Here is a 19043-nt window from a genome sequence, read left to right on the forward strand (position 1 = left end):
CTTTTTTGTTTTTTTTTACTTTTTATATTCTATTAGTTTTATTTTATTTTTGTATTTAAAAAAAATTAAAAAATTTTAATAGCACTAATATTTTTAGTAATTTCTGAAATTAAGTTTGGAGTTTCTTAGTTCAGGTTACCTCACCGAGAATTCTCTGCACTCTGACGTAGAGAGTTCCAATTTTTTCTTGTCTTTTGTTTGTTTATGCGAAGGAACAGAGACAAAAAACATCTCTTAGACTTTGATCCTGAACCAGAAAGGACTTTCAGGCTGCGTTTACAACAAGCTAGACTTTGTAAGGGTGCAGAATCCACTATAGATCCTAATGATGCTAATAATGCGAATGTGGCCAATCCGAATGGGAATGAGCGACAAAGGAGAGTACTTGGCTCTTACTCTGCCCCTACTGCAGATCTTTATGGAAAAAGCATTGTGGTGCCTCCTATAGCTGCGAACAACTTTGAGTTAAAACCACAACTGGTCACCTTGGTGCAACAAAACTGCCAGTATCATGGTCTTCCCCACGAAGACCCAAATCAATTTATTTCTAGTTTCCTGCAAATCTGTGATACTGTTAAGACAAATGGAGTAAACCCAGAGGTGTACAAACTTATGCTCTTCCCGTTTGCTCTGAAGGATGGAGCAAAGCTATGGCTAGAAGCTCTCCCCTAGAGAGCATAGTGTACCTCAAGTTAAATAGCCATGCGTCCCATAGCCTGAAGAAAACATCCCCCAAACTGAAGGTTGTTGAGTTTCAACTCTGTGGCTATTCTAATTCCTATTCTTTTGTCTCACGTGTTTCCATCCTAATTTAGAGTTGCATGATCACTAGTAGTAATTAAGTTTTTTATTTTTTATTTTATTATGTCTTTAGTTTTTTTTTCAGGATTACATAAATATTAGTAGTAATTAATTAATTTTTATTTTTCTAATTAGCTATAAATTATTTCTCTTATCATCACTAAACATGAATAAAATAGTAGATTTATTAGAAAAAATAAAGATGCATAAATTTTCAATTTTTCCAATAAAAAATAGTTAAATTATTTTGATGTGGTGGCATTGCTTTAGTTTCTGAATGCATGAATAAATAGTGCATATTTGAATTTTATGATGCTGGCTCTTGAAAGAATGAAGAAAAAGGAAAAATATTATTGATGATCTGAAAAATCCAAAATTTGATTCTTGAAGCAAGAAAAACTAGCAAAAAGAAAAATCTTGCATGAAAAAAAAAAGTGACGAAAAAAATAGAAAGAAAAAGAAAAAGCAAGCAGAAAAAGCCAATTGCTCTTTAAACCAAAAGGCAAGAGCAAAAAGCCAATAACCCTTTAAACCAAAAGGCAAAGGTATAAAAGGTTCTCAAGTCTTTGAGCATCAGTGGATAGAAGGGCCTAAAGGAATAAAATTCGAGCCTAAGCAGCTCAACCAAGCTGTCGCTAACCATGTGCTTGTGGCATGAAGGTGTCAAGTGAAAAGCTTGAGACTGAGCGGTTAAAGTCATGATCCAAAACAAAAAGAGTGTGCTTAAGAACTTTGGACACCTCTATTTGGGGACTCTAGCAAAGCTGAGTCACAATCTGAAAAGGTTCACCCAGTTAAAGTGTCTGTGGCATTATTGTATCTGGTGGTAATACTGGAAAACAAGGTGCTTAAGATAACGGCCAAGACTCTGAAAGCTGTGTTCAAGAATAAAAAAGAACTTAAATACGAGAGTCAATAATATCATCTGGATTCTAAGTTTCTAAATATGCTAGCCATTCTGATTTTCAATAGATAGTGAGATGCCAAGACTATTCAGAAGCAAAAAGCTACTAAGTCCCGCTCATCTAATTGAAACTGAGCTTTACTGGAAACTCAGAGATTTATTGCATCATAATCTTCTTTTCATTCTATTTTATTTTTAGTTGCTTGAGGACAAGCAACAGTTTAAGTTTGGTGTTGTGATGAGTGATGCGTGAGCATCTTTCCCATCTTTTCCTAGTGAATTTGCATCTAATTTGTTGAGTTTGATCAAGAATTAATTATATTTTAGCCACTATGGATGCTATTTTGAGTTTTGTGCAATACTGTTTATTTTAGGTAGCATTCGGCTGGATTTGATAGAGTTTCTGCAGCACAAGAATCAAAGGATATGGCAACGAGGAGTGATGCGCACGCATGCCTGACGCTTGCGTGTGATTTGGAGGTACCCATGGCGACGCGTACGCATGACTGACGCGTACGCGTGATTTGGAGCTTTCCACGGCGACGCGTGTGCGTGACTGACGCAGACGCGTGATTTGAAGAATTGCTCAGCGACGCGTGCGCATGACTGACGCGTACGCGTGACTTGCGAAAAAGACCATCGACGCGAACGCGTGACTGATGCGTACGCATGACATGCGCCACGTGTAGAAAATGCAGAAAAACGCTGGGGTGATTTCTAGGCTATTTTGACCCAGTTTTCAGCCCAGAAAACACAAATTAGAAGCTGCAGAATGGACAAAACAAGTGGTCCCCACCCATCAACTGAAGACTTGTTAATTAGTTCAAATTTAAATTCAAATCTTATTTTTAGGAAAAGATATTATTATTTTTAATTTTAATTTTTGAAATTAGATTTTAAAATTTTTAGGATTAGATATAAAAGGGAGAAACTTTCCTTCCCTAGAGAACATTATTCCATTCCAATTTACAATCCTAGTTTTCTTCTCTGAACCATGAGCAACTAATCCTTCATTGTTAAGGTTAAGAGCTTTGTCTATTTGTATGGATTGATTTTATTGCTTTTTCTATTTTAATTTATGTATGGATTTATAATTTAATAATTGATTTCGCTCTTTATCTTATGAATTTGGGTGAAACGGAAGTATGACCCTCTTTTTATTTGAGTTCTTGTAAAACTTGGAAAAGCTCTTTACTTGAACAACAGCTTGAAAACAATTTCTCCTAAATTTTAATTATTTGGATTTAACAGGATACGTGACACATAATCCTCTTATTTTTGGGTAATTTGAATTTTTGTGGCATATAAACTGGAATTTGAACTCACCCTCTAATTGGAATTAATTGACCAAGGCATTGGCAGTCGATGAATTTTAGAGGAGACTAGGAAGGTCTAAGGAATTAGGGTCTAGTCACATATAGTTTGCCATAAATTAAATCGTACAAGATTAAAATAGTTAGTATCAAAAGTTAATCCAGAAAAATAGATAACTCTGAAACCTTAACTGCTTTCTCCATATTTCGTTCCCAACTCAATTACTTTACTATTTTAATTTCTGCACAATTATTTAATGCTCTTTGAACACTCAACATACTATTCTCTTTATCTAATTGAGTAATTTAATCAACCATTGTTGCTTGATCCATCAATCCTTATGGGTTCGACCCTCACTCACCTGAGGTATTACTTGGTACGACCCGGTGCACTTGCCGGTTAGTTTGTGGATTGTAAAATACCGCACCAAGTTTTTCGCACCGATGCTGGGGATTGATTGTGATTGACAACTGCTCATTATTTGATTTCTTAGATTAGATAATTTTTCTTTTAATTAGTTTTAACTTAGTATTATTAATTTTTATTTTCATTTTTTTCCTTTATATTATTTTCTCTCCCCGTGCTTTTCGTTTTGTTTCCCGTGTTCTCCTGTCCCCGTTTTCTTTATTTTTTTACTTCCTTTTAAAAAATTTTTTTTATTTATTTAAATCTTGTCATTTTTTATTTTATTTTATTTTTCTTTTCATTTTCATTTTTTTTCTTTTTTTCTCTCTCCGTTTTACTTTGTTCCTTTTTTGTTATTTTTTTTACTTTTTATATTCTATTAGTTTTATTTTATTTTTGTATTTAAAAAAAAGAGAAAAAAATTAAAAATTTTTAATAGCACTAATATTTTTAGTAATTTCTAAAATTAAGTTTGGAGTTTCTTAGTTCAGGTTACCTCACCGAAAATTCTCTGCACTCTGACGTAGAGAGTTCCAATTTTTTCTTGTCTTTTGTTTGTTTATACGCAGGAACAAAGACAAAGAACATCTCTTAGACTTTGATCCTGACCCGGAAAGGACTTTCAGGCGGCGTATACAACAAGCTAGACTTTGTAAGGGTGCAGAATCCACTATGGATTCTAATGATGCTGATAATGCCAATGTGGCCAATCCGAATGGGAATGAGCAACAAAGGAGAGTACTTGGCTCTTACTCTGCCCTTACTGCAGATCTTTATGGAAAAAGCATTGTGGTGCCTCCTATAGCTGCAAACAACTTTGAGTTAAAACCACAACTGGTCATCCTGGTGCAACAAAACTGCCAGTATCATGGTCGTCCCCACGAAGACCCAAATCAATTTATTTCTAGTTTCATACAAATCTGTGATACTGTGATGACAAATAGAGTAAACCCAAAGGTGTACAAATTCATGCTCTTCCCGTTTTCTATGAGGAATGGAGTAAAGCTATGGCTAGTGATGAGCGGATAATTTGTACGCTTTTTGGCATTGTTTTTAGTATGTTTTTGATATGATATAGTTAGTTTTTAGTATATTTTTATTAGTTTTTAGTTAAAATTCACTTTTCTGGACTTTACTATGAGTTTGTGTGTTTTTCTGTGATTTCAGGTATTTTCTGGCTGAAATTGAAGGTTCTGAGCAAAAATCTGATCCAGAGACTGAAAAGGACTGCAGATGCTGTTGGATTCTGACCTCCCTGCACTCGAAGTGGATTTTATGGAGCTACAGAAGCCCAATTGGCGCGCTCTCAACGGCGTTGGAAAGTAGACATCCTGGGCTTTCCAGCAATATATGATAGTCCATACTTTGCCCAAGATTTGATGGCCCAAACCGGCGTTCAAAGTCACCTCAAGAAATCCCAGCGTTAAACGCTGGAACTGGCACCCAAATGGGAGTTAAACGCCCAAACTGGCATAAAAGCTGGCGTTTAACTCCAAGAAGAGTCTCTACACGAAATTACTTCATTGCTCAGCCCAAGCACACACCAAGTGGGCCCGGAAGTGGATTTTTATGTCATTTACTCATTTCTGTAAACCTTAGGCTACTAGTTATCTATAAGTAGGACCTTTTACTATTGTATTAGAAGACTTTGGTAGCTATCTTCGTTTTATGCTATCTTAGATCATTGGGAGGCTGGCCATTCGGCCATGCCTAGACCTTATGCTTATGTATTTTCAACGGTGGAGTTTCTACACACCATAGATTAAGGTGTGGAGCTCTGCTGTACCTCGAGTATTAATGCAATTACTATTGTTCTTCCATTCAATTCCGCTTGTTCTTTGTCCAAGATATCACTTGTTCTTCAACTTGATGAATGTGATGATTGTCACGGATCATCACCATTCTCACTCATGAACAAAGTGACTGACAACCACTCTTGTTCTACAAGCATTTGAGGCTTAGTGAATATCTCTTGGATTCCTGATAACATGATGCATGGTTGATTGCCTGACAACCAAGTGCTCGCCTGACAAACGAGCCAGCCATTCCGTGAGATCAGAGTCTTCGTGGTATAGGCGAGAACTGATGGCGGCATTCAAGAGAATCCGGAAGGTCTAACCTTGTCTGTGGTATTCTGAGTAGGATTCAATGATTGAATGACTGTGACGTGCTTCAAACTCCTGAGGGCGGGGCGTTAGTGACAGACGCAAAAGAATCACTGGATTCTATTCCGGCCTGATTGAGAACCGACAGATGGATAGCCGTGCCGTGACAGGGTGCGTTGAACATTTCCAATGAGAGGATTGGAGGTAGCCACTGACAATGGTGAAACCCTTGCATAAGCTTGCCATGGAAAGGAGTAAGAAGGATTGGATGAAGACTGTAGGAAAGCAGAGAGACGGAAGGGAAGGCATCTTCATACGCTTATCTGAAGCTCTCACCAATGATATACATAAGTATCTCTATCTTTATCTTTATGTTATTTTCGTTTATCACTATACCCATTTGAGTCTGCCTGACTAAGATTTGCAAGATGACCATAGCTTGCTTCATACTAACAATCTCCGTGGGATCGACCCTTACTCACGTAAGGTATTACTTGGACGACCCAGTGCACTTGCTGGTTAGTTGTGCGAAGTTGTGTAATGCCATGGGATTGAACTACCAAGTTTTTGGAGTTCATGACTGGGGATTATGAGAGTTGTGAAAAGTATTGTTCACAATTTCGCGCACCAGCTAGATTCTCAACCCAAGGAGAGTTTGGATACTTGGAACAAGGTGGTTACTGAGTTTCTCACTAAATTTTTCCCACCAAAGAAGCTGACTAAGCTTAGGGTGGAGGTTCAGACCTTCAGACAGAAGGAGGGTGAAACTCTGTATGAAGCTTGGAAGAGATACAAGCTACTGACTAGGCAATACCCTCTGGACATGTTCTCTAAATGGACTCAACTAGATATCTTTTATGAAGGCTTGGGTGAAATGTCCAAGATGTGCTTAGACAATTCTGCAGGAGGTTCATTGCACAAGAAGAAGATATCGGAGGAGACTATTGAGCTTATTGAATTGGTTGCTAGCAACCAATATTTATACTCATCTAACAGGAATCCTGTGAACTCTGAGGCTCCTCAGAAGAAGGGTGTCATGGAAGTAGACGCTCTTAATGCTATTCTTGCTCAGAACAAGCTTATGTCTCAGCAAATAAGTCTACTTACTCAACACATGGGTGACATGCAAGTCTCAGCTATAAACACCCAAAATCCACCTCAAGAGGTCTCTTATGACATGACAGGTAACTTTGTGCAAAATGATAATTATGATTATGCTCAACCTTCTTCTGAACAGGTCAGTTACATGGGGAGTGCTCCTAGAAATCCCAATAATGATCCCTATTCTCAGACCTACAATCAAGGGTGGAGAAATCACCCAAACTTCGGGTGGAGAGACCAACCCCAGAGACCTCAGAATTTCAACAATAATTCTCAGGGCGGTTTCCAACAGAATAATGACAATAACCGCCAATTTCAATCTCATCAACAACAACCACCTCCACAGGCAAATTCTAAATCCCAAGAAGATTCTAATTGGGAAATGATGAGGAGTTTTGCGCAGGAAACCAGAGCATCAATCAAGAATTTGGAGATTCAGATGGGTCAAATAGCCACCAGAGTTAATAAAATTGATCAGAGGATCACTAATAGCCTTCCTTGTAACACAATTCCAAATCTAAGAGAGGATTGCAAGGCTATCACCTTGATAAGTGGACAAGTGGCAAGTATGGAAGCACAAGTTGATGAGGAGCCAGTTGAAAAAGATTGTAAGATTATTCAACTAAGAAGTGGTAAAGTAGCTGGCTCTGAGACCAAGGTCAATGAAGAATTAGTTGAAAAAGAAGCTCCAAAGGAGAAGAAGGGAGAAGTGGAGCACGCCCCTCCAAAGCGTGCGGACAACCCATTCCCAGATTCTCTTGACACTTATCCTACTTTGCCAAAGGCTCCTGAGTACAAGCCTAAAATGCCATTGGTGCACAAAATTGTGATCTCTAATAATGGCATTCAACTTGGTATGCACGTTTATAACTCAACACTTTCTTCACAACTTCGCACAATTAACCATCAAGTGCACTGGGTCGTCCAAGTAATAAACCTTACGTGAGTAAGGGTCGATCCCACGGAGATTGTTGGTATAAAGTAAGCTATGGTCATCCTGTAAATCTCAGTTAGGCAGATAATAAATGGTTATGGAGTTTTCGAATAATAATAATAAATAAACAGAAAATAAAGATAGAAATACTTATGTAAATCATTGGTGAGAATTTCAGATAAGTGTATGGAGATACTTTGTCCCTGTTGGATCTCTGCTTTCCTATTGCCTTCCTTCAATCCTTCTTACTCCTTTCCATGGAAAGCTGTATGTAGGGCATCACTGTTGTCAATGGCTACATCCCATCCTCTCATTGAAAATGGTCCAAATGCTCTGTCACAGCACGGCTAATCATCTATCGGTTCTCGATCATGTCGGAATAGAATCCATTGATTCTTTTGCGCTTGTCATCACGCCCAACAATTGCGAGTTTGAAGCTCATCACAGTCATTCAATCCTTGAATCCTACTCGAAATACCACAGACAAGGTTTAGACTTTCCGAATTCTCATGAATGCTACCATCAATTCTAGCCTATACCACGAAGATTCTGATTAAGGAATCTAAGAGATATGCATTCGGTCTAAGGTAGAACGGACGTGGTTGTCAGTCACGCGTTCATAGGTGAGAATGATGATGAGTGTCACAGATCATCACATTCATCATGGTGAAGTGCAACGAATATCTTAGAACAGGAATAAACTGAATTGAATAGAAAATAGTAGTAATTGCATTAAAACTCGAGGTACAGCAGAGCTCCACACCCTTAATCTATGGTGTGTAGAAACTCCACAGTTGAAAATACATAAGTGATGGTGGTCCAGGCATGGCCGAATGGCCATCCCCCATGAATGGCATATGAAATTGAAAATAAGGGAAAAAGGACCCCTAGTACAATAGTAAAAAGTTACTAGGGTTTACAAAAGTAAGTAATTGATGCAGAAATCTACTTCCGGGGCCCACTTGGTATGTGTTTGGGCTGAGCTTGAGCTTTACACGTGCAGAGGCTTCTTTTGGAGTTGAACTCCAAGTTGTAACGTGTTTTTGGTGTTCAACTCTGGTTCGTGACGTGTTTCTGGCGTTTGACTTCAGAATGTAGCATGGAACTGGCGTTGAGCGCCAGTTTGCGTCATATAATCTCAAATAAAGTATAAACTATTATATATTGCTGGAAAGCTCTAGATGTCTACTTTCCAACGCCGTTGAGAGCGCGGAATTTGGAGTTCTATAGCTCCAGAAAATCTATTTTGAGTGCAGAGAGTTCAAAATCCAACAGCATCAGCAGTCCTTTGTCAGCCTTTTATCAGAGTTTTGCTTAGGTCCCTCAATTTCAGCCAGAAAATTCCTGAAATTACAGAAAAACACACAAACTCATAGTAAAGTCTAGAAATGTGAATTTTACATAAAAACTAATGAAAACATCCCTAAAAGTAGCTAGATCCTACTAAAAACTACCTAAAAACAATGCCAAAAAGCGTATAAATTATCCGCTCATCACAACACCAAACTTAAATTGTTGCTTGTCCCCAAGCAACTGAAAATCAAATAGGATAAAAAGACGACAATATACTATAAATCTCAAAATATCAATGAATATTAGTTCTAATTAGATGAGCGGGACTTGTAGCTTTTTGTTTCTGAACAGTTTTGGCATCTCACTTTTTCCTTTGAAGTTTAGAATGATTGGCATCTCTAGGAACTTAGAATTTCAGATAGTGTTATTGATTCTCCTAGTTAAGTATGTTGATTCTTGAACACAGCTACTTTTATGAGTTTTGGCCGTGGCCCTAAGCACTTTGTTTTCCAGTATTACCACCGGATACATAAATGCCACAGACACATGACTGGGTGAACCTTTTCAGATTGTGAGTCAGCTTTGCTAAAGTTCCCAGTTAGAGGTGTTCAGAGCTCTTAAGCACACTCTTTTTGCTTTGGATCACGACTTTAACCACTCAGTCTCAAGCTTTTCACTTGGACCTGCATGCCACAAGCACATGGTTAGGGACAGCTTGATTTAGCCGCTTAGGCCTGGACTTATTTCCTTGGGCCCTCATATCCATTGATGCTCAAAGCCTTGGATCCTTTTTACCCTTGCCTTTTGGTTTTAAGGGCTATTGGCTTTTTCTGCTTACTTTTTCTTTTTCTTTCTATTTTTTTTTTGCCATTTTTTTCTTTTTTTTCGCAAGCTTTTGCGTTTTCACTGCTTTTTCTTGCTTCAAGAATCAATTTCATGATTTTTCAGATTATCAATAACATTTCTCTTTTTTCATCATTCTTTCAAGAGCAACAATTTTAACATTCATAAACAACAAGATCAAAAATATGCATTGTTCAAGCATTCATTCAGAAAACAAAAAGCATTGTCACCACATCAATGTAATTAAACTAATTTCAAGGATGAATTCGAAATTCATGTACTTCTTGTTCTTTTGAATTAGAAACATTTTTCATTTAAGAGAGGTGAATGATTCATGGAATTATTCATAGCTGATGAGCGGATAATTTGTACGCTTTTTGGCATTGTTTTTAGTATATTTTTAGTATATTTGGTTTAGTTTTTAGTATATTTTTATTATTTTTAGTTAAAATTCACTTTTCTGGACTTTACTATGAGTTTGTGTGTTTTTCTGTGATTTCAGGTATTTTCTGGCTGAAATTGAGGGACCTGAGCAAAAATCTGATTCAGAGACTGAAAAGGACTGCAGATGCTGTTGGATTCTGACCTCTCTGCACTCGAAGTGGATTTTCTGGAGCTACAGAAGCCCAATTGGCGCGCTCTCAACGGCGTTGGAAAGTAGACATCCTGGGCTTTCCAGCAATATATGATAGTCCATACTTTGCCCAAGATTTGATGGCCCAAACCGGCGTTCAAAGTCACCTTCAGGATTTCCAGCGTTAAACGCCGGAACTGGCACCAAAATGGGAGTTAAACGCCCAAACTGGCACAAAAGCTGGCGTTTAACTCCAAGAAGAGTCTCTACACGAAAATGCTTCATTGCTCAGCCCAAATACACACCAAGTGGGCCCGGAAGTGGATTTTTATGTCATTTACTCATCTTTGTAAACCTTAGGCTACTAGTTTTCTATAAGTAGGACCTTTTACTATTGTATTTTCATCTTGGGACATCTAGTTCTTAGATCAGATCTTGGTTTTTCTGGTTCCCTCTCTGGGACCGAAGCCAATGATCACTTTTGTTCTTATGTATTTTCAACGGTGGAGTTTCTACACACCATAGATTAAGGTGTGGAACTCTGCTGTACCTTGAAGTATTAATGCAATTACTATTGTTCTTCTATTCAATTCCGCTTGTTCTTGTTCCAAGATATCACTTGTTCTTCAACTTGATGAATGTGATGATCCGTGACACTCATCATCATTCTCACCTATGAACGTGTGACTGACAACCACCTCCGTTCTACCTTAGATTGGGTGAATATCTCTTGGATTCCTGATACACGATGCATGGTTGATCGCCTGACAACCGAGCCAGCCATTCCGTGAGATCAGAGTCTTCGTGGTATAGGCAAGAACTGATGGCGGCATTCAAGAGAGTCCGGAAGGTCTAACCTTGTCTGTGGTATTTTGAGTAGGATTCAATGATTGAATGACTGTGACGTGCTTCAAACTCCTGAGGGCGGGGCGTTAGTGACAGACGAAAAAGAATCAATGGATTCTATTCCGGCCTGATCGAGAACCGACAGATGGATAGCCGTGCCGTGACAGGGTGCGTTGAACATTTCCACTGAGAGGATGGGAGGTAGCCACTGACAACGGTGAAACCCTTGCATAAGCTTGCCATGGAAAGGAGTAAGAAGGATTGGATGAAGACAGTAGGAAAGCAGAGAGACGGAAGGGACACAGCATCTTCATGCGCTTATCTGAAATTCCCACCAATGAATTGCATAAGTATCTCTATCTTTATCTTTATGTTTTATTCATATATCATTCATAACCATTTGAGTCTGCCTGACTGAGATTTACAAGGTGACCATAGCTTGCTTCATACCAACAATCTCCGTGGGATCGACCTTTACTCGTGTAAGGTTTATTACTTGGACGACCCAGTGCACTTTCTGGTTAGTTGTGCGGAGTTGTGATAAAGAGTTGAGATTGCAATGAGCGTACCATGTTGATGGCGCCATTGATGATCATAATTTCGTGCACCAAGTTTTTGGCGCCGTTGCCGGGGATTGTTTCGTGTATGGACAACTGACGGTTCATCTTGTTGCTTAGATTAGGTATTTTTCAGAGTTCTTAAGAATGAATTCTAGTGTTTCAAGGTGATGTTCTTATCATCACCAAAGCTGATTGATTATCATCAATTTAGCTTTTGAATGCACTGTTCTGCTGAAGCTTGGCTAGCCATGTCTAATTTCTTTAGACTAAAGTTTTAGACTAACATTGCACGATTCCTAGAATTCTCATTAAGAATTTTGATACCTTTATTCTCTTTTCCACTTGATTTTCGAAAAATCCAAAAAAAAAATTTTGTTTGAGTCTAGAGTCTCATTTTAAGTTTGGTGTCAATTGCATGATTTTGTTCTTCTTGCATTCATTCATGTGTCTTAAGTGATCTTCAAGATGTTCTTGATGATTTCATTGCTCTGATCTTTGAATTCTATTGACTTGAGTGTTTTGTGTTTCTCATATGCATTCTCATCTTGTTAGTGTCAGTAGTATACAAACTGCTAAGTTTGGTGTCTTGCATGCATTGTTATTTGATTTTAGTTGCATTTTGATTATTCCTTATTATTAAAAGTCCAAAAATATTTTTAATTTGTGTCTTTTCAAGTCAATAATACAGAGGATTGAAGATTCAGAACATACAGCAGAGGAACCACACAGAAAAAGCTGGGCGTTCAAAACGCCCAGTGAAGAAGGACAGACTGGCGTTTAAACGCCAGCCAGGGTGCCTGGTTGGGCGTTTAACGCCCAAAAAGGTAGTGCATTGGGCGTTAAACGCCAGAATGTGCACCATTCTGGGCGTTTAACGCCAGGATGGCACAGGAGGGAAGATTTTGTTTTTAATGCAAATTTTTTTTAAGTTTTCAAAGTTTTTCAAAATCAAATCTTTTTCAAATCATATCTTCTCAATCATATGTTTTCAAAATCAATTTCTTTCCCTTTTCAAAGATATTTGCTAACAATTAATGATTTGATTCAACATTTCAAGTATGTTGCCTTTTCTGTTGAGAAAGGTTTAATGTTTGAATCATATCTTTTCTTGTTAGCCAAGTTATTAATTTTTAAAATCAAAACTTTTTAAAATTGTTTTCAAATCATATCTTTTCAATCATATCTTTTTTCACATCTTTTTCAAAGAAGTTTTCAATCATACCTTTTTGAAATTTCAAAATCTTTTTCAAAAATTACTTGATCCCTTTCTCACTCTTGATTTTCGAAAATCAAAGTTTTTCAAAATGCTTTTAAAATCTTTTTAATTAATTTTCGAAAAAGCTCTTCCCCTCTTCTCACATCCTTCTATTATGGAGTACCACTCCTCCTCAATGCACAGTTCGAACTCTATCTGACTAAGTTCAAATTCTTCTCCTTCTTCCTTCTATTTTACTTTTCCTCTGACACCTCAAGGAATCTCTATACTGTGACATAGAGGATTCCACATTTTCTTGTTCTCTTCTCTTTCATATGAGCAGGAACAAAGACAAAGGCATTCTTGTTGAAGTTGACCCTGAACCTGAAAGGACCTTGAAGCGAAAGCTAAGAGAAGCTAAGGCACAACTCTCTGTAGAGGACCTAACAGAAATCTTCAAAGAAGAAGACATGGCAGCCAAAAACAACAACAATGCAAACAATGCAAGGAAGGTGCTGGGTGACTTTACTGCACCTACTCCCGACTTCTATGGGAGAAGCATCTCTATCCCTGCCATTGGAGAAAACAACTTTGAGCTTAAGCCTCAATTAGTTTCTCTAATGCAACAGAATTGCAAGTTCCATGGACTTCCATTGGAAGATCCTCATCATTTTTTTGGCTGAGTTCTTGCAAATCTGTGACATTCTTCTGACATGCTTTCTGAATGGAGCATCATAGGTATTTTCTATGATGGTCTCTCTGAACTATCCAAGATGTCTTTGGATAGCTCTGCTGGAGGATCTCTTCATCTGAAGAAGACGCCTACAGAAGCTCAAGAACTAATTGAAATGGTTGCAAATAACCAATTCATGTACACTTCTGAAAGGAATCCTGTGAACAATGGAACAAATCAGAAGAAAGGAGTTCTTGAGATTGATACTCTGAATGCCATTCTGGCTCAGAACAAGATATTGACTCAACAAGTCAATTTGATTTCTCAAAGTCTGTCTGGAATGCAAAATGCACCAAGCAGTACTAAGGATGCTTCATCTGAAGAAGAAGCCTATGATCCTGAGAACCCTTCAATGGAAGAGGTGAATTACCTAGGAGAATCCTATGGAAACACCTATAATTCTTCATGGAGAAATCATCCAAATTTCTCATGGAAGGATCAACAGAGACCTCAACAAGGTTTCAACAACAATAATGGTGGAAGAAACAGGTTTAGCAATGGCAAGCCTTTTCCATCATCTTCTCAGCAACAGATAGAGAATTCTAAGCAGAACAACTCTGACTTAGCAACCATGGTCTCTGATCTAATCAAAACTACTCAAAGTTTCATGACTGAAACAAGGTCCTCCATTAGGAATTTGGAGGCACAAGTGGGACAGCTGAGCAAGAAAATTACTGAACTCCCTCCTAGTACTCTTCCAAGCAATACAGAAGAAAATCCAAAAGGAGAGTGCAAGGCCATCAACATGACCGAATTTGGAGAGGAAGGAGAGGAAGTGAACGCCACTGAGGAAGACCTCAATGGGCGTGCACTAGCCTCCAATGAGTTCCCTAATGAGGAACCATGGGAATCTGAGGCTCAAAATGAGACCATAGAGATTCCATTGGACTTACTTCTGCCATTCATGAGCTCTGATGAGTATTCCTCCTCTGAAGAGGATGAGTATGTCACTGAAGAGCAAGTTGCTAAATACCTTGGAGCAATCATGAAGTTAAATGACAAGTTATTTGGAAATGAGACCTGGGAGAACGAACCTCCTTTGCTCACCAAAGAATTGGATGACTTGTCTAGGCAGAAATTACCTCAAAAAGAGGCAGGACCCTGGGAAGTTCTCCATACCTTGTACCATAGGCACATTGACCTTCAAGAAGGCTCTGTGTGACTTAGGGTCAAGTGTAAACCTCATGCCTCTCTCTGTAATGGAGAAGCTAGGAATCTTTGAGGTACAAGCTGCAAGAATCTCACTAGAGATGGCAGACAATTCAAGAAAACAAGCTTATGGACTTGTAGAGGATGTTCTGGTAAAGATTGAAGACCATTACATCCCTGCTGATTTCATAGTCCTAGAGACTGGGAAGTGCATGGATGAATCCATCATCCTTGGCAGACCCTTCCTTGCCACAGCAAAGGCTGTGATTAATGTTGATAGAGGTGAACTGATCATTCAAGTGAATGAAGAATCCTTTGTGTTTAAGGCTCAAGGATATCCCTCTGTCACCATGGAGAGGAAGCATGAAGAGCTTCTCTCAAATCAGAGTCAAACAGAGCCCCCACAGTCAAACTCTAAGTTTGGTGTTGGGAGGCCACAACCAAACTCTAAGTTTGGTGTTGAACCCCCACATTCAAACTCTAAGTTTGGTGTTGGGAGGTTCCAACATTGCTCTGAGAAAATGTGAGGCTCCATGAGAGCCCTCTGTCAAGCTACTGACATTAAAGAAGCGCTTGTTGGGAGGCAACCCAATATTATATTTTATATATTTTCCTTTGTTATTTTATTTTATTTTGTAGGTTGATGATCATGAGAAGTCACAAAATCAATTGAAAAAGCAAAAACAAAATGAAAAACAGGAAGAAAAACAGCACACCCTGGAGGAAGAACCTACTGGCGTTTAAACGCCAGTAAGGCTAGCTGTTGGGCGTTTAACGCCCAGTCTGGCACCATTCTGGGCGTTTAACGCCAGAAAGGGGCACCAGACTGGCGTTAAACGCCAGGAAAGGGCAAGAACCTGGCGTTAAACGCCAGAAATGGGCACCAGCCCGGCGTTTAACGCCAGAATTGGCTCAAAACGCATTTTTGCATGCCATTTGGTGCAGGGAAGACTTTTCCTTGACACCTCAGGATCTGTGGACCCCACAAGATCCCCACCAACCCCACCACCCTCTTTCTTCTTCACCCATTCTCCAATCACCTCAATACCTCTTCCCCAAAAACCCTTCACTTATCAAATCTCATCTTTCTCTTCACCACTCACATCCATCCCTCATTTTCACACACCCTAAACACTACTTCTTCCCCCTTTGGCCGAACCACATAGCCTCCTCCATCTCCTCCATTTTCTTCTTCTTCTTCTACTCTTTCTTCTTTTGCTCGAGGACGAGCAAACCTTTTATGTTTGGTGTGGTAAAAGCATTGCTTTTTGTTTTTCCATAACCATTTATGGCATCCAAGGCCGGAGAAACCTCTAGAAAGAGGAAAGGGAAGGCAAAAGCTTCCACCTCCGAGTCATGGGAGATGGAGAAATTCATCTCAAGGGTGCATCAAGACCACTTCTATGAAGTTGTGGCCATGAAGAAGGGTCAACTTTGATCAAAGGTTGGACCAAGTCCTCATAGACATTTGTGAAGAGGGCGCCCAATGGAAGAGAGATTCAAGAGGGAAGCCGGTTCAACTAAGAAGGCATGACCTCAAGCCCGTGGCTAGAGGATGGTTGGAGTTTATCCAATGCTCAATCATTCCCACTAGCAACCGGTCCGAAGTTACTCTAAACCGGGCCATCATGATTCATAGCATCATGATTGGAGAAGAAGTGGAAGTTCATGAGGTCATAGCCCAAGAACTCTATAAGGTGGCGGACAAGTCCTCCACCTTGGCAAGGTTAGCCTTTCCTCACCTCATTTGTCACCTCTGTTATTCAGTTGGAGTTGACATAGAAGGAGACACCCCCATTGATGAGAATAAGCCCATCACTAAGAAAAGGATGGAGCAAACAAGAGACCCCTCTCATCATGAGATCCCTGAGATGCCTCAAGGGATGCACTTTCCTCCACAAGACTATTGGGAGCAACTGAACACCTCCCTAGGAGAATTGAGTTCCAACATGGGACAACTAAGGGTGGAGCACCAAGAACATTCCATCCTCCTCCATGAAATTAGAGAAGATCAAAGAATCATGAGAGAGGAGCAACAAAGACAAGGAAGAGACATTGAGGAGCTCAAGCACTCCATAAGACCTTCAAGAGGAAGAACAAGCCGCCATCACTGAGGTGGACCCGTTCTTTAATCTCCTTGTTCTTTATTTTCTTGTTTTTTTCGAATTTTTATGCTTATGTTTGTCCATGTCTGTGTCTTATGATCATTAGTGTCTATGCCTTAAAGTTATGAATGTCCTATGAATCCATCACCTTTCTTAAATGAAAAATGTTTTAATCACAAAAGAACAAGAAGTACAGGATTTCGAATTCATCTTTAAAACTAGCTTAATTAGTTTGATGTGGTGGCAATACTTTTTGTTTTCTGAATGTATGCTTGAACAGTGCATGTGTCTTTTGAATTTGTGGTTCATGAATGATGGCTCTTGAAAGAATGATGAAAAAGGAGACATGTTACTGAGGATCTGAAAAATCATAAAAATGATTCTTGAAGCAAGAAAAAGCAGTGAATACAAAAAAAAGGGAGAAAAACGAAAAAGAAAAGAAAAAGAAAGAAATAAAGTTGTGATCCAAGGCAAAAAGAGTGTGCTTAAGAACCCTGGACACCTCTAATTGGGGACTTTAGCAAAGCTGAGTCACAATCTGAAAAGGTTCACCCAATTATGTGTCTGTGGCATGTATGTATCCGGTGGTAATACTGGAAGACAGAGTGCTTTGGGCCACGGCCAAGACTCAATAAGTAGTTGTGTTCAAAAATCATCATACTTAACTAGGGGAATCAATAACACTATCTGGATTCTGAGTTCCTAAAGAAGCCAATCATTCTGAATTTCAAAGGATAAAGTGAGATGCCAAAACTGTTCGGAGGCAAAAAGCTACTAGTCCCGCTCATCTAATTTGGAGCTGAGTTTCATTGATAATTTGGAGTCTATAGTATATTCTCTTCTTTTTATCTTGTTTGATTTTCAGTTGCTTGAGGACAAGCAACAATTTAAGTTTGGTGTTGTGATGAGCGGATAATTTGTACGCTTTTTGGCATTGTTTTTAGTATATTTGGTTTAGTTTTTAGTATATTTTTATTAGTTTTTAGTTAAAATTCACTTTTCTGGACTTTACTATGAGTTTGTGTGTTTTTCTGTGATTTCAGGTATTTTCTGGCTGAAATTGAGGGACCTGAGCAAAAATCTGATTCAGAGACTGAAAAGGACTGCAGATGCTGTTGGATTCTGACCTCTCTGCACTCGAAGTGGATTTTCTGGAGCTACAGAAGCCCAATTGGCGCGCTCTCAACGGCGTTGAAAAGTAGACATCCTGGACTTTCCAGAAATATATGATAGTCCATACTTTGCCCAAGATTTGATGGCCCAAACCGGCGTTCAAAGTCACCTTCAGGATTTCCAGCGTTAAACGCCGGAACTGGCACCAAAATGGGAGTTAAACGCCCAAACTGGCACAAAAGCTGGCGTTTAACTCCAAGAAGAGTCTCTACACGAAAATGCTTCATTGCTCAGCCCAAACACACACCAAGTGGGCCCGGAAGTGGATTTTTATGTCATTTACTCATCTTTGTAAACCTTAGGCTACTAGTTTTCTATAAGTAGGACCTTTTACTATTGTATTTTCATCTTGGGACATCTAGTTCTTAGATCAGATCTTGGTTTTTCTGGTTCCCTCTCTGGGACCGAAGCCAATGATCACTTTTGTTCTTATGTATTTTCAACGGTGGAGTTTCTACACACCATAGATTAAGGTGTGGAGCTCTGCTGTACCTCGAAGTATTAATGCAATTACTATTGTTCTTCTATTCAATTCCGCTTGTTCTTGTTCCAAGATATCACTTGTTCTTCAACTTGATGAATGTGATGATCCGTGACACTCATCATCATTCTCACCTATGAACGTGTGACTGACAACCACCTCCGTTCTACCTTAGATTGGGTGAATATCTCTTGGATTCCTGATACACGATGCATGGTTGATCGCCTGACAACCGAGCCAGCCATTCCGTGAGATCAGAGTCTTCGTGGTATAGGCAAGAACTGATGGCGGCATTCAAGAGAATCCGGAAGGTCTAACCTTGTCTGTGGTATTCTGAGTAGGATTCAATGATTGAATGACTGTGACGTGCTTCAAACTCCTGAGGGCGGGGCGTTAGTGACAGACGCAAAAGAATCAATGGATTCTATTCCGGCCTGATCGAGAACCGACAGATGGATAGCCGTGCCGTGACAGGGTGCGTTGAACATTTCCACTGAGAGGATGGGAGGTAACCACTGACAACGGTG

At 39.2% G+C, this 19043-nt stretch overlaps 1 protein-coding gene across 1 annotated transcript in view; it reads left to right on the top strand.

The window, feature by feature from the left end:
* Window positions 1–6643: 6643 nt before the first annotated feature.
* LOC130980452 (uncharacterized) overlaps window positions 6644–19043 on the top strand; it is a 36801-nt gene continuing 24401 nt past the window's right edge. Inside the window, exon 1 of the mRNA XM_057904135.1 lies at window positions 6644–7238. Within this exon, the coding sequence (XP_057760118.1) occupies window positions 6644–7238 (595 nt within the window). The remainder of the gene's footprint in view (window positions 7239–19043) is intronic.

Source organism: Arachis stenosperma, chromosome 1 (assembly GCF_014773155.1).
Source record: "Arachis stenosperma cultivar V10309 chromosome 1, arast.V10309.gnm1.PFL2, whole genome shotgun sequence".
In the NCBI taxonomy this organism is placed as follows: domain Eukaryota; kingdom Viridiplantae; phylum Streptophyta; class Magnoliopsida; order Fabales; family Fabaceae; genus Arachis; species Arachis stenosperma.